General features: G+C 48.0%; 4 protein-coding genes across 4 annotated transcripts, besides 5 other annotated features; 2 read left to right on the top strand and 2 right to left on the bottom strand.

Moving 5' to 3' along the window:
• Positions 1-1,779: 1,779 nt before the first annotated feature.
• Positions 1,780-1,805: a microsatellite.
• A 2,705-nt stretch (positions 1,806-4,510) lies between these two features.
• Positions 4,511-6,348, top strand: nsdD (GATA-type sexual development transcription factor NsdD; the record flags this gene model as incomplete). The annotated part of the gene is made up of 4 exons (XM_001271357.1): positions 4,511-4,542; positions 4,652-5,573; positions 5,637-5,966; positions 6,136-6,348. The coding sequence occupies 4 exons, from the start codon at positions 4,511-4,513 to the stop codon at positions 6,346-6,348; spliced, it is 1,497 nt and encodes a 498-aa protein (XP_001271358.1).
• A 1,044-nt stretch (positions 6,349-7,392) lies between these two features.
• Positions 7,393-7,422: a microsatellite.
• Positions 7,423-8,378: 956 nt separating this feature from the next.
• Positions 8,379-8,416: a microsatellite.
• Positions 8,384-8,412: a microsatellite.
• Positions 8,417-11,280: 2,864 nt separating the features above from the next.
• Positions 11,281-11,308: a microsatellite.
• Positions 11,309-11,942: 634 nt separating this feature from the next.
• ACLA_041490 (uncharacterized protein) lies at positions 11,943-12,973 on the bottom strand (the record flags this gene model as incomplete). Its single annotated transcript, XM_001271356.1, has 2 exons — positions 11,943-12,541; positions 12,601-12,973. The coding sequence occupies 2 exons, from the start codon at positions 12,971-12,973 to the stop codon at positions 11,943-11,945; spliced, it is 972 nt and encodes a 323-aa protein (XP_001271357.1).
• A 451-nt stretch (positions 12,974-13,424) lies between these two features.
• Positions 13,425-13,787, bottom strand: ACLA_041480 (uncharacterized protein; the record flags this gene model as incomplete). Its single annotated transcript, XM_001271355.1, has 1 exon — positions 13,425-13,787. The coding sequence occupies one exon, from the start codon at positions 13,785-13,787 to the stop codon at positions 13,425-13,427; it is 363 nt and encodes a 120-aa protein (XP_001271356.1).
• A 1,553-nt stretch (positions 13,788-15,340) lies between these two features.
• ACLA_041470 (uncharacterized protein) lies at positions 15,341-15,972 on the top strand (the record flags this gene model as incomplete). Its single annotated transcript, XM_001271354.1, has 2 exons — positions 15,341-15,803; positions 15,893-15,972. The coding sequence occupies 2 exons, from the start codon at positions 15,341-15,343 to the stop codon at positions 15,970-15,972; spliced, it is 543 nt and encodes a 180-aa protein (XP_001271355.1).
• Positions 15,973-15,995: the final 23 nt, after the last annotated feature.

The following is a 15,995-nucleotide window of genomic DNA, read 5'->3' as shown; positions in this document are numbered from 1 at the left end:
GAGCCCCACCTGGAAGCCGCCAAACGTTTTCTTAGGGAGAACCGGTCCCTTATATCGACGTCATCAGATCTGTTAGCGAGATTTCTGTTTGAGTGGCCATCTATGACCATGAAGAAGAGCTAGACTGCTAGTGCCACTGTGCTAAAGGTGTGGAAGAAGAGCACCCAGGTGTCAGCCTTGAAAGATTACGATTATTGTGTCACTGGTGAGCGGCTACGCCCGAGATCTCAAGCAAGGGAAAGCGGGGGGAGCGTTGTTGTGTACCATGGAACGAGTGTCAACCTGAACCGGCCAGCCACAAGGGGGGGGAGGGTCCAGTCAACCTGTGTCCACTGTCCAGCATACACGAAAACCGTCCTGAAAGAGAGATACATTGCTCTCGTTCCCTTTTGCCAAGGGGAAGAAAAAAAAAAAAAAAGAGAGGAAGACAGAAGTAAGGAAAAGAAAGAAAAGTGAAAAGAACGCAGAATAGAAAACTTTCGTGATGTTCATAGCTCCTCTACCTATTATTCTCCTCCCTACCTTGTAGGTACCTCTCCTGATGATACATAACACAAGGTACGATTGGAACTCGAGACTCCCCGGGAGTCAAGACTCAAGACTGGCTAGAAACATGGCTTTGTGGCTTCGTGCAGGAGGGGATCTGGCCATGCCTGCAGTGGTGTGTTTACCTAGGTGCTTGTGCGACGCCAGCGAACGAGCGGTCAGATCTCTGCCAGCCGCGATTTCAATGGTGCAGCCTTTGGGCTAGTTGCATACGGATGGGCGTAAGCGCATGTGTGTCTTGCTGATGTGCGATTCAATTTCTCCACTGCGATCGTTACCAGATCTGGCTCAGGTTCAGCAACGTTGCAGAAGGCTGTGTAAGAATGTACACAGTACGGACTACAGTAGTGACTCTCTTTGACCTCGTACTTGAGTGGTTAGTAGATAGATAGCGTACCGAGGAGACAGTTGTACAGGGTCAGATGGTCCATTTTTAAATTCTCGATCTTCCCGTCCCCCTTCGTACCCTGCATTCAGTGAGAGCTCAGATATCGCCGTCAGCCATAGATCCGATTGGACGTCTGTATCTGATGGGTCGTGTTGTCCAGTTATCTCTACGAGGTCTTTCATCTGGCAGTAGCCACTCCGTAGTCCGTAGGTACTCAGTACATAGGGAACTGAAGGTCTCAGGTAGTAAAAAACTTAATTAGTCAGCCCTGATCCAGATACTCCACACGGACCTGTACAATAAATAGGACGAATTACAAGCCTTTCTTGAAGACTTTGAGGCACTGAGGAATGGGAAATCGAGGAAGAGACATTGAACAGCGAAAAAGGAACCCGGGCCAGATACGATCTCGATCTGGCGATCCAGATAGAGTGATAGATAATGGGCGTGCTTTTGTTGGCGGCCTTCATTTCCGGTCCGCGATGGTTCGCAGAAGGAAATGAGGCAGAGGGAGAACTGCAGAATCTTAGCAGAGTGGTACCCAGGGCGATGACAGAACAACTAAATCCCACGGAGTACTCCGTAGAAAGCTCTCATTTCCTTTCCATCGTTGCATGGTGGCTACTTTATACATCTGATGGTTATGATCTGATGTTGAAAGGATTGGTCAGTGATATACGTTTCCTCTATGGATACCTTCAAACATGTTACATCTATATAACCTAGCTAGTACCCTAGTGGTCTGGCATGATCGAAGTCTTCATCTGCATTGCCCTGTATATAAATGATCGTCGAGTCATCGTCTAAGATCGCGGTTCAATGTCAGTCTGTACAATGACGGAGGCCTTTCTCTCTCTCTCTCTCTCTATCTTCGCTCCAAACCCTCAACTTTTTCGCCTCTCCCTCTTTGTTTCCAGCAATAGGCATTCTTCTGTCGATTGCTTCCCAAATACATACCTAGTAGATAGATAGTGTCCGATCCAGCGCATTTGATACTATGGAGCAGGGCTATGTACCAACTAATCAACTTAGTATTCTTGCTGAGAAATCGGATCTAGATAATGTCCAATCTTATTTATTACCTATTCTTTTTCTTTTTAATTGCCCCTGTAACGCAGTACGGAGTAGTGCTCTGGAAAATGTCAAAATACAAATATGTATTTCACCCCTGACTTTTACGGGATTCGGTATGATATTACCAACATCATGGTCCAGACAGCAGATGGCTGGAAATGATCGTGTCAATGATCGAAAAGGTAAGATCTGAGTTGATCATTTGACATTTACCCATCTGGTATTGAGTGGATCAAATCTCTGTATTATTGTGTACTGCTGTGTATTTTTCGGAAACAAACTCGATGCTGGGCTGTCTCTGGCATGCATATCTATGAGATAGGATTACATTTGTACAACACAGTGATGGGGTTTTCTATTTTGCTCTATTTTGTTCTAATTGTTTTTTCTTTCCTTTCTATTTCTTTTCCTCTCTTTTTTTTTTTTTCCTTCCCATTTTTAATTCGAGTTTGTAGTATAGATGGAAAAAACATGATACAGCTTACATAATGATAATTTTAAGCTAGGTAATTTTAAGGTGAAGTATAATGATGGGGGCAAAAAAGAAAATAAGTAAATAAATAAAATAAAATGAATCCAAACAAAAATAAAATCCGCGAAGAAAATAAAATTGGATGTTCAGTGAACTCGACTAGGACCTAAAGGGACAGGACTCAAGACAGCCCCTTGTCATCATTCCCCACCCAGATATCCGCACATCGCCAAATATGATCCCAACAACTCACTCCACATTATTTGGTCCAAGATCCGCAGTTCGCAGCCTGTAAAGCTTCTGTAATTCGCCGTAAATCTGACCAGGTAACAGTTCCCCAAATGATTCGACGATCTTGCAGATGGGTGGTGTTCCATCTCGACTCTTGAGGTTTCTGGCTTCTGAGTTCACTCTGCTGCCTCTTTGCATCTTCGAACGGGTTGAAAGTCTTTGAATGTCCAAGTATCTAGTCTGTGTGTTCTGAGGGGGTGCTTTGACGAATTGACGTACCTAGTTTTCAGTAGCTTCCGTTTGGATGGATCCTCCCATATCTCGTGTGTGCGGGCCTGCTTGTGGCGGTCTTGTAAATTGTCTTGACTCTGGAGTAGGACTTGGTAGTAGTGTGTTAGTCGTTGTCGTTAGTAGTTGTAGTAGTAGTACTTAGTACCCCATAGTAGTGGTAAAAAGATAAACTACTATAGGATTTTTGCCATAGAAATAACAATTATAATTATAAAAATCGCAAATCATAATTATAATTACTCTTGTATTTATTATTTTTCAACGGGGTGCCATTATTCTAGAATTTATAATTATAGTCATAGTTAATCTCCCTCCTCTGGCGTTGTTTTCTTCTTTCTTATCATATTCTAGCTTCTTCCCTCTTCATCACTTTCTTCTTGCCGACCTCCCCTCCTCCTCCTCTTCCTTACTCTTTGCTTCTTGAGTTCCTGGATGGATTCAAGCCCAATAGTCTCGTCGCTCTAGAGAAGAAGCCTTGATTTACTCGTTCTCCTTCAAGCTCACTTTTTACCTTATTCCCTCTTATCCTCCAGTCCACATCTATACTCTATACTCGCTGGGATCCCTTCTCTCCCACATTGCGCTTCTCCTTCTACACCACGTCCCCGTTTTATTGTCCTTCTATAGGGACGCACATCTCAATCCTCACACTGAGAGGGAAAGGAAACCAACGTTCTTTATTCCACGCGACGCATTCATAATCAGTATCCGTTGCATTCACAGCGCCGCCCGCACCTCCCGCCCGCAACTAACTCCCATTGTCGAGATCGAACGAAGGCCAACGCACAAAACTTCTGACAGATAGAAGTTTATTTGTTCTATTTTATTTTAATTTCCCCAATCGATACTTGGCTTCCAAGAGAGACAGTGCTCCTCGATTCGATCTTGTCTGGTCTGTTCATCGTCGGGCTTCGAATGGTTCCCAGTTTCTTGAACCATCAAACGTAATCGCCAGAGGAACCAACTCAATTTGACAGTCGCGGTCACTCTAACTGCATCGCATCACCCGTGGGTTGCTCGATCTCTCTACCAACGCCACCCCACTCTTCCAGCACCGGAGTTCGGTTCCAAAAGCCCTTGCTGTGAATCGAGTGATTGAAGCCCAGACTTTCCTTCTTAGGAATACCTTACGACCAGCCGATTCAAGATCTCTTCGGTTCATCCTCTCCACAACAACCGCCACCATCCCCGACGGCGCTGGTAGAAAAGAACGGTGGTTTCTCTCTGATACTTTGACTTGAGGCATAGACATTGCTTCTCTTCATCTCGAAATACGCGAAAGCATTTTTGTGGTGGTAACATCGAAATTCTGGGAACGTGGCTTGAAGAACACGGTCCTAACCCATATCCCTCTTTTGCGCTTCACCTACAACGCATGGGACGCCGATAAACGATTACTTTTCATCTACAATCGCGACACCGATCAGTCGAGTTTTTCTCGCCGCTACCAAGTCCACGACGAGTCTCTAGTGAATGAGGTTGGAACACAAAAGTTTTATTCTGGCATGATGGGGTCCTTAGAAACAACACATCGGCAAAGGTTTGTCATCTATGCTATTGGAGATGCGCTTTCGAAGGGCCTACCTCGCAATTTCTCATTGCCTGTAAGAGAGAGTATATTTTGCTAACGAGTGATTTGATGAATCCAGGGAACATCTGCCAGCAATAAACTTCCTAGGCAAAGACGGCCCCGGTTATTCCTCCAGAAGTTCAGCTGTCTCGTCACCGACACCACTTGTCAGCCCAACCACCATGTATCCTAATCAATCGTCTCCCTATTCCTACCAGCCCTCCGCAGCCAGCGCACTTGCTCAGCCAGGGTATATTTCGTCTCCGGATTCCAGGCGCGCACTTGAGGAGGAAAAAGAGAAACAGTTACAGCCGCAGCGACAGTCACTCCCTTCAATCCATGAGGCCCTACGCAACGATAACTCCCTACCATACCCTGCTCCGCCTACTTCAGCTCCTCCACCACAAACTCATCACGCACCTCCACCGCATGCTCTTGTCAGTCGGCCCGCTGGGGATGGCCCGTCAGGTCCGCCGAACCCCTTCTTAAATGGAACACCGACGGGGCAGTACCTACGCGATCCACCTTTTCCTCATCAATCTCAGCTCCAAGCGGATGCATCGCGATCAAGCCTGGCATCGATAAATACCCAGGATTCCAGGAATCCGTCGCTGCAGTCGCTCAATTCGGGCAAATCCCCTACACACAGTGCCAAAACTGGGTTGACATCAATCACTGGTTCACAGGCGGGTTCCGGGTACGAATATAGCGCGCCTGCATCGGCAGGTAGTGTAGCCTCGCCGAATGGCTACGCTTCTTATTCACAGCCATATGCTTTTCATTCACAACCACCATCGAGTGCTCCTGCATATCCCTCCGCGGGGCATCACGATACGCGACCTTACTCGGGTACGTCGTGGAAACCTGGCCCGCCAGAACCAGTGCGCGTGGAAGAATTGAAAAACGGCTTAGCGGGGCGTCCAGCTGTTCCAGTACCGCCCCAAAGCGATTCTGCTAAGCGTCACCTGGAAATCTACGAAGTGGAATCTTCACTAAACGAGGTACGTATTGGATTGTGATATTAGGCATCATTTTTACCTGGCTGCTAATCAAATCTCCTTTAGATTGCCGAACTGAGCACTCGCACGCTGGACTTTTCGCGGCATTATGCAGCAAGGGCTCACCAAACCCAGCGCTCCGGGCCCATGTTAGGGTCTTTGCCCTCTCTTCATGAAATCGAGGACATGATCAATTTGCAGCGCCGGAATCAAGATGCGTTAATGCGGATCCGGACCGCCGTTCTGAACCAGGAGCATGCCATGGCGGAGCAGATGGCCCAGAGAAAAGCCTTTGGCGCCGGTGGAGTACATGATGGCGACCACATGGCAATGTACCAAGAAGAGTACAAGGGCAATGGTGGATTTGCTGGTCCCGATACGAAAAAGCGACGAGGGGTACGTTCCATCCCTTTTCCTTGTTTCCCTATTGTTTTTTCCCTTTCGCTTTATTCTTTGCCGCGCCCTCAGTTCCTTCCAAGCGGGTCCTGAGTGTTTCCATGCAAACCGAGGGCGTCATTTCTCCACTGGTTACATCTGTCATTGCGCTAACTATGGATCATTACAGAAAGCTGCCCCTCCTGGTCGTTGCCACAGCTGCAACCGAGCCGAGACTCCAGAATGGCGCCGTGGCCCCGATGGTGCTCGAACATTGTGCAACGCCTGTGGTTTGCACTATGCCAAATTGACGCGCAAAATGGGTGCTAGCAAGGCAGCAGCCTTGGGTTCGAGTTTGAAACCCAAGGCCGCGCTTGATTCTGCATCTCCCAATGCTCGTTAGTTATATGTAGCATTTTTTTCTTTTCTTCTATTCTTCTACTTTTCATTTGTCTTTTTTTCTTTCTACTCTTTCTGTTCCTCCTTGTGGCGTTGAAAAGGCATTGGGATTAGAAGTGCCGGGCGTTTTTGTGACCCAATCTCTTGATCTTCTGTTCGATTGCAAGCTCTTGCATCTTTGATTTGCTCTGTGCTTGATCATTATACGGGATACGGCAGTTTCCTTCATATGCTCTCTCTTTCTTGGGTCGTGTGGCCACGAACTTTTGCAGGAAGCCCATCTTGTTCACATCGCATTTATTTTAATACCCCTCGCATGCTGTGAGAGAATTATGAGGATAGACTATTTGGCTTTTCCATTTCTTTTTTTTTCAATTCTACTGGGGATTGATTACCATCCACCCGTTGACCAGACTTGTTTTTTTGTTTTTTCCCTGTTCTACCTTGCTCTGCTCCTGCTTCAAAACAATATACCCCAGCTTTTCCATACACTCCTCCCATTATTTGCGCTACTCCTTAGAAAGAATGTGGGGACGGCTATACTGACTAGAATAGCATCATGATGAAAAATGAGAAAAGATAATTATCATTTCATACTGGGTGTCGAGTATCTATCTGAATTCTGTAGTGATGCGATTCCAGTGGCGCGGCACTGGGGCATATCTCCATTCGGTAACTAACATGCGGCCGAGTCGTGGCCCTGCCAAGACCATCTCAATATCTACGAAGCTCGCCACAATCAGAAGAAACCGATAGAACGAGAGAGATCCGAGAGATCTCGACCGAAAGTACGGAAGCGAAGCCATCGCTTCCAGACCTTTAGATTATCATGTTATCGATGAGCCATCGGGGGAGGCATGGGCTTCGGGTCCGGCGGAGCGCGGAGGCGAAATTCCCTTATTCCCACGTGTCCCGACTCCCGATTAAGCTTCTTAGCCTCAGAGTGGCATGATCGAGGCGGCGATGAGATCTTGGGGGGGGGGGTTCTTCATCTTATTTTGACAGCGTGGAAAGATGTTGAAGATAGAGTCGTAGACGGGGCATTCTTCTTTTTCTCTTTTTCTCTTTTTCTCTTTTTTTTTTTTTGGGGTACTTTTTTCTTCTCGCTTCTTGAAATCATAGTCTTGGGAAAATCAAGTTCAGGTTGTGGTCTTGGCAGACTACGTATGACGGATTACTGCTAGGAGCCTAGTACATTCTTGTCAATAAGGAATTCGAGATTCGGTTATTCCGCGAGCCGATATCCCATAATCCGATCCTGCCCCTAGATTGAATGTGAATAATCTGAGATTTAGTGAGCTAAGATTGAACTGTTCTGAGGCCCGAGTTAGGAGCGAGGAAAGCAGAATAGTTTCATTGAACTAAGCATTAGCTCAATGGATCTGTGCATGGGCCCCGAGTATAGACTTTGCGACCGCGTAGTGTGGTTAGAAATTAGAAAACCCTGAGGAGTTGTCTCACTGGGGGAAACCTTCTGAAATGAGAGTTAGGGGGGGGGGGTTCGCTCGTGAAGGAATTATCTATTTGGACAGTTGCAAGCGCTGGTCAAATACATACTCTGGGACTCTTGGGATCCGGTAGGTACTTGCAACTTGAGGCTCAATAATCAGTCGTCAGTCATCACAGCATACAAGTCACATGAGGTCTGGTTTTCCATAAAAGGCATAGCGCACATGATTCGTGAATATCGACAGAATTGACCAATCATTGCCTACAGTTGAGATTTCAAATTCCACTAGAACGGACTAGAGCAGCCTCCAACCTTAATCTGGGATGAAGGGCACTAAGTATCTCCGAGGAATGTTAGGGAATCAGATTCCGAACATAGCACTGGGCAGTGACGGGACTGCATTCTTTGATGGTCCACCCTGTAGATAGTCAAGACTAGCCTCTGATTTCTTCTAGCCTTGTTGATTACGAATCCGTCATCGTTGAGATTCTCCATTCATCTGGGCCTCGAGCTCCCGATCGATGGCCCAAAGCGGGTTGTCCTGGACTCTAGCTCCATCCGGCCTAGTTAGCGCCTTTGCCTGAATCGGATCGGATCAGATCAGATCAGATCAGATCACATCTTGAATCTTGCATTATTGGCTATCGGTGTTTGAGGCCTGCTCCGGTGCTCCCTAGTTCGACATGGATCTTTCAGCCATGATCCATCTCAGTTGCATCTGCGCCATGATCGAACTATCGAAGTGCGACTTCAGGCCGCTGGGACTTTGGGGGGGGGTGTGGGGGGCGGTGGTGGTCTCACCGCTGATTTCTATTTGGGTGTGTTTTATTGACATTATTCAGTAGCTGGGGGGAATGCTGGTGTAACATTTACTGTTTTGCAGAAATATTATACATCGATACTCAATACTGTTCAGACGGTGCTTGGCTTCGTTGAATAATTCCTCATTGGGGCTTGAGTTTACTTCCATTTCGTCCCGCTGCAGGGGATTGCATTGACCAACTATCTGGCTACCTGTCTGAGGAAGATACCCGACCTTTAATACGCGGGCAGTATGAAATGTGGACTGGCGTCTGTATCAAATACAAGGCACCGTTTTGACTTTGACGCGATTTGGAATTCGGTCTGTGTACCAAGGCTGAGATCAGATCTCGAAGCCACCGTCGAATCATCAACGGATTCCTTTTCCATCGACTGCCCCTAATCCCGTTGGTATCGCAACTTCACCAGTCCCAATTTTCCAACGTTTCGATTCTAGCTAGCACCGCCGAGGATCGGCCGGTATGTAAGTATTGAAGAACTGGGACACAGACTAAATACAGTAGGTTGGAGAAAACGAACTGACAAAGAGGACTGGCGCTCAGTGCTCAGTGCTCAGTGCTGAGTACTGCCGTGTATCGTATATTTCCTATCAATAATATGTTCGAAGTACGGAATACAGAAGGCAGGGGTAAAAACTACCTCTCACCTCCGTTTGTTCCCATCTGTCGGGACTCGAAGTATCACAAACCATCGGCCCTTGCTTCGCAGCCGATAGCCGACCCAGTCGCTCGGGAACTGGAGCGGTCAGCGGTGATCTCCGAACTCGAGGCATGCCCGTATGCAAGTATGCTATCGAGTCTATATGGCCTCTATGTACCCCCATTGCGTAAGGGTAAGTGAGGAGACCAGATGCCACGAGTCATGGATGGCCCCCGGGACCACTATGAGATCGATCGTCCGAAGGGTCCCCTGAATGACGGTGATGATGGGTTAGATTACCAGGAGAAAGATACACCAGTGGAGAAGACGGAGCCCTGCGTCCGCAGAGAATATTCCGTAATATTAATGCAGACCAGTTTCCAGTTGGGGGAACTGAACAGGCTTTTGTTGGAGTTGGATGAACTGGTGATACTTGCGAGTGAGTTCAACTTTCTCATTATTTCGTGACCGACTGCACACCAAGTAGTTCAGGCACTCCATTGACCTGCCACTGCTTGTCGTTTGAAGCCCCTCCGCACTTCATCGAGACCACAGCCATGTAAGTCGCGCGGTATTTGCTCTCAACAGCATAGCACACCCTTGACCACTCCCACCGAAGGCTGAGATGGGTCAAAGAAAACGAAACCTGGCCCATGTTACGCAATCCCCCGATAAGCGAGTCCTTTTGTCCTCTGCACTGGATCTATCCTCCCTCAAATATGTCCATATCGAAACAGCAGAAGCAAGGCACAATCTGAACTCTGCATGGATTGCATGCGTGTCTTCGGGCACCGAGCTCACCCGGCAGTCTAGATAGTACATAGATGACTGACTAGCACTGCTCCTTGAAGATCCAGCATGAACACGAGGGGGAGAAGGTTTGGATCTCACTGCTCCGTCCGGTTCGGTTCGGCGGATGCATGGCGCGCATATTATTGCATATATAGGGTCATGTACGGAGTAAATCATGGATAGATGGAAAGCTCACTAATGCTGCCACTTGCGGCCCTGCGCAGGCTCCTGATCGACAGTCCGGATAAACCCAAATAAACTCAGCGCGGAGGTTTCCGTTCTTCCCGTACGGGAGTACATCTACATACGTATTCCAAATACTTACTTACCTGTCCAGTATCTGCTCAGCAGTCCTCATTAGGCATGTACTGGCTAGTGGCTACTGGGTCCCTGACCCGCAGCCTGCAGGTGTCTAGAACCAGATCGCCGGGTTAGGCGACATGAATCGATGATGGGAAACTCAAATTGCTGATAGTCGATGGGCTAGTGAAACCCAGTCAGCACGACGCACGCAGCAGGCAGCAGGCAGCTTGATGACTGATTAGTGGTTACAGCGAAAAAATCCCGTAGCTTGCATGAAACTAAGGCGCCGGCCGCTTTCTAGACTGTTTTTTTCGAGGATCTTGAAAAGCGGTTGATCTGGATCAGGCGAGAATCGAGATCCGGAAATCGTGGAACGATCTCGGGGTGCTTGCGATGCTGCGCGGGGCGCAGATAGTCAGAGGGGGAAGGTTGGTTGGTTGGAAGTAAGGCCCGGGTGCTAATGAATGCATCATGCAGATACGGCGTCCCCGATGTTGGATGAATAACTCGGACAGTATTTATTTTTGACGGAATGGGAGGGATTCGATGGCTGAGTATCTATTCTACGAAGTAGAAAACTTAGATACTTCAGCGGAAATGGTTTGTGTACTCAAAAAAGTGGGAGAGCATCGAAAGCTAGTAAGCATACACAAAAATCAACCGTAGGCTACCTACAGAGTAATCGAGTCTCTAGACAGTGAGTACTGGACTGAAATACAAGTACTAATGCACCCAAATAGATCTTAGCGCAGGATCAAAATATTTCTACCTACGGAGTACTTTCGACTCCGTAATACCTGTATCAATGCCAATCAGTATCACCAGTTTACGGTAATACCAGTACATCCACTGCAAATTTTATGTTTCCCAAACTCCCAGTTATTTTCCATACCATTACCACTATCCTGACCTGTAATGTACCAGATGCCTGCACAGCACAGTACAACATAGCACAGCAGCGTAGCCCTCTGGCATGCAGTACAAAAGTACATACACAAACCATGCCCCCAGACATACTTGGAAAGAGTTGTGGGTGCAGAATTTCAAACACGCAAGGTATTATGACAGCTGTCATTGTTTGCGCTCATAGATGCTTGTTGCTTCTGCTTCTGGATCTGTCAGTCCTGCGACGTCGTTGGTTGCACTCTCGATCAATGATGGATAACGGTACCCAGTACTTATGACTTTCTATAGGTCAATTCTGTATCTGCTGGCGCTTGCACTGCTTGTTGGCTAGGTCAATGCAATTGCTTCACTGTCTAGCTGGAGTGGATTATTACAAGCAAGGATGCGTTGGTGACATGGAATAGGTACAATGATTGGATGTATGTATTGTGAGCTCAACTGTGTGAAGTCTCCAACTACAGAGTAGATCAATAGGTTGCTGAGAAAATGAAGCATAGTGCTGATTAAACATAATGCCTGACTGGTTCCCATGGGCCTGGAGAAAGCAAATGCGCGTCGTGTATCTTCTCAACTCGTCTGCTGATGTGTTGCAGCTCCAAATCCATCATTTGATAAGATCTCTCTCATGATGAAGTCCCAATAGATACAGGTATGCGGACAAATTGAACAGTCCAGCAGCAATACGATCACCGCCTATACTTATGAGCCATGGAGTTGATGTAGTGGATCTGCTTCTTCCTCCATGTGTCAGGCTCCATGTGACTAGTCACATTAGCATCAAAGAGCAGATCAACTGGCTCATGTCGACTATACGGGTCCCAGTGCACGGACGAGCTTCCAACGCCTGAGTTTGGATCCAGATCATGGATAAACGATGCCCACATGCTCGCCATCAGCTTGCTGAGCTGCTTGTATGACTCCGGCACGCCCGCAAACGGTTTACCGTAATCGTATCCTACTCCCCCGATGTTGTGGAACACAAAAGCCACCTCCTCGAAGTGAGTTGAGCCTTCAACAAACGCAACATCAGTCGAGTGGACATTGAAGCGGTAGCAGTACGCTAGCGTCAAGGTCTCGCTCCATGCCTCGCATTGCCGGCGTCGGTTGGCATGAATTGCAACGTCACCTACGTACGCCGACGTGCGACGCCATCGATAGCCCTTGGAAGGCACACGTTCGGATCCGAGAGATTCCGGAGTGCCTTGGGAGGGCTCGTCAGGGTTCAAGTGTAGGATATGCATCGCGATGGAATGTGGCAGTTTGAATGGACCTCCGTGTTGGCCATCTGCTACCCAGATTAGCACATTCATTACCCTCCAGGTATTGAAAGACAGGTCAACATACCCGTGAGATATTCGTAGAATTGTTCCGTTGTATTGACCCCCATGGGCCCAAACGCTGTCCCTTCGTCTGTGTTGGTGCCCGCGATGATCGGAACCCTGGCATATTTATGCTTCTTGAGAAGAACACTTCCCCGATCCGTTACGATATCGCCATCGATGGAGGGTGAAAAGTTGTAGTCAGAATGACCGTCCGTTCCGTTCACGTTCAGAGCAGAGTTCAGCCTATCAAACGGGACTTTGCACAGACACTGCAATGTGTCCTTGGCATTTAAGCATTGGACCTGTAAAACCAATTTATCGTAGAGCACTTGGTAGCCAGTACAGTTACCTGGATCAGCAAATAACGAGCTTCCTAGCAGCTCAAGAAGTCCCATGCGGACAGACAATGAATGAGTGATACAGCGATAAATGGTTTGCCTGCTGTTGTTAGCAACACGGATACTTTTCTTAAGCTTGAATAAGCTTTCTCAGCCATCTTATAGGAGTTCACGACGATAGCAGACATATTGTAGCGCTGGCCAGAGCCAGCCCGCATATAAAAGCCACCTCCGTGAATCCAAACACTCACTGGAAGTTTCGAGCTCTCGTCAACCGATGGACCACGAACAACATTCACAGTAAGACAGGCTTCCGACATGAGAAACCAGATAGAATCACTCTACTTCCAGTCAGAATCAGAGTAGATTTGTTTTAGAAGGGAAACAGGTAGGTTACCCCATATCCCACGCAGATATCCGAGTATTCCTTCGCATCACGCTCCCCAGCCCAACTCTCATTAAGAGATTGAGCTACCCTGAGCCGCAGATCTCCCACAGGCCGTTGAGCTTATGGCATCCCCAGGAAGAAGTCCTGCTGGTAGTTTGCATTTCTCACACCAACGTATGTGCCATTTCGGACATGGAATTTAAGGCTTGAGATGCTGTTCGGCGCAGCGTTCCCAACAGCCCACAGAGCAAGGAACGAGGCACCTGCTGCTATCATTTTCGAGAAATGGAGGCTGGTCAGGCGAATCATCTTTTGCAATCTCCATGAGCCCGGTTCTTCTTTGCCTCCGCGCCGCAGGAGAAGGAGAAACCCATGATCGGTCCCCCATGGCTTGCGCTGGTTGATCCCTGAAAACTTGGTTCTCCTCGTATAGAGCCACCAGGTGCCACCGGTGAGGGGTCCTAGGATCCTCTTGGTTTGCATTGGGATGACGATGAGTGACAAGATTCGCGAGGACTGAAGAGTGTGGGGATTCGGAGTTGAAGCCCTCCATGCTTCACGATCGTCTTTCCCTGATCCAATAGAGCAAAGATCTCCAGAGTACTTTGCGGGGCAAAAATGGGAGTGGTGACTGTTGTCGTGTAAGAACCGGGGTGTGGAGTCACTATGTGCTAGAAGCTGCTTTGGCGCTCACGCCGGTGTACGCTACTCAAGCAGGCCCGGAGGGAGACAGGGGATTATCCGTTGTTCTTCGCTAAAAACTCGGCATTGTGATGGTGAAGCCGGTCAAGATCCGAGAAGGATTGCTAAAAGCATCATCTTTGATTGTCGGAAATGATCTTTGGAAAATATCTGAGAGGCAGCAAATGGTTGTGCCGTGGTGAAAGGACGGGGAGACCAGTGTTGGGGCGAAGAGAGACCGATGGATTACGGAGAAGCAAAGATGGCACGGACATGATATTTGATATGTCGATGTGTGCCATCGGCCCGATATTGACTGGGTCCCATATACTTGACAATAGTTGTGATGATGTCGAAAATTGAGAAGAGATGTGGGAAGTACGCGAGGTCAAAGGCGCTCAGCACGTGCACTTGTACGATGTTCGACGACATCTCACAAGTCCAGCATCGTCCTTGAAAAGAAAAACATACGTTCGGCTAGTCTGCCATAGTCTCATGGACTCGTACTTAGCAAGCACGGAGTTTTTCACAGCAACTTCAACGTCCACCCTTAGGACGCGATACGAGGATCCAAATATTGGGACGGTGCACCTTGCTTCAGGTTGCACGACTCCTCAGGTCAAATTCCGCAAATGGTTGCCAAATGTGCAGGATCAACTGACATAAAGCCTAAAAGAATCCCGATACTGGCTGATAGGGTCATTCACAACGAGATTATCCTCCTACTGGAGCTTGTCCCGAGTACTACGCAATCATCCTGCGTGTGTTGCCTTTGATCTCAGGGCCTGTTACACAGAACAGGAAGCAATCTTCCATGCCTCATATTCAATCATCATGTGTCTTTAGTGTTTAGTGTTTAACGGCTAGGTAGGTCATACCTGTGAGACGACAGAAACCAGATGCAGCCCGCAATGTAACCGCGATGCTTCCAACCCACTCCTTGGATGTCTATTCTGCTGTAGTCGTTGATAGAATCATAGTCGGCGTCAGTTTTGTCCATTGTACCCGTTATAGGTATTTTGGATTGAGACAAGGCACGACTCCATGGCGTTTTCTGAACAACAACCATCGTGATAAGTATGTAAACTACCAGCAGCGTCCAACACGCATCCTAATTATCGTAGAACTGTCGCTATATCGGATAGCTGCATGTGAAGTCGCTATACGTATAGCCCCTGGTGAGTTCGAGAATATAATATATGGCCTGGCGCCTTCCCGGTACCGGGTCCCCTGCCCAAGAGTCAGGAGCGCGACCCTGTGTCCTTCACTAGAAAGGTACCATATAAGCCAAGTGACAAGAACACGCCCCTAAAGAAGTTCGCAGCCACATCCCCAACACACCCATGAGTCCCACTATGTGTTGGAATATATCAAACCAGTCTCGACGACAGTTCGATCCCTCCTCCCCAACCACTACCGGCCACGCAGACGAGGTCGAATCCGTCGTCGCGGTGACGAAAGGATTTCTCTCCGCGCTGGCGACAAAGTCCCGCGACGATTTCGACAAGTACTGTGTCAGAGCAGGTGGGATGGCACTCTGGCCGCCGCCGCCCATGGCCCCTCGATTCTGTACAATCGGTGCGTTTGTCGAGCACATTTTCAAGATCGAAGACGATATCAACGAGCGTATCTGGGACCCGGAGGTGAAGGTGGATGAAATGGCAAATCTGGCGGCTGTTTGGGCCCCGTTCAGAGCGAAGATCAACGGAGTCGTGGACCATGTGGGCGTCGAGCTGTTCATCCTTCATAAGATCAACGGGGAATGGAAGGTGACTGGGTTGGCGGATTCTTGTCGGCAACCCACGGAGGACGAAAGAAGTACGTTGGCTTGAGCTCAATTTGGCGCCACCTGATATTTCCATCATTGTGAGCAATGGGAACTGTTCGGCGGAAGACACGAACAAGAGATAGAGCTGGTAGACATCTGAACGATAGATTCGACGCTTTGGGTGATCCACCTAGAGACACCAAGAGATATGAAGAGTAATGCTATCTATGGACAATCAAACA

Source organism: Aspergillus clavatus, genomic scaffold (assembly GCF_000002715.2).
Source record: "Aspergillus clavatus NRRL 1 1099423829802 genomic scaffold, whole genome shotgun sequence".
In the NCBI taxonomy this organism is placed as follows: Eukaryota; Fungi; Ascomycota; class Eurotiomycetes; order Eurotiales; family Aspergillaceae; genus Aspergillus; species Aspergillus clavatus.
This window is presented reverse-complemented; position numbering and strand designations above follow the sequence as displayed.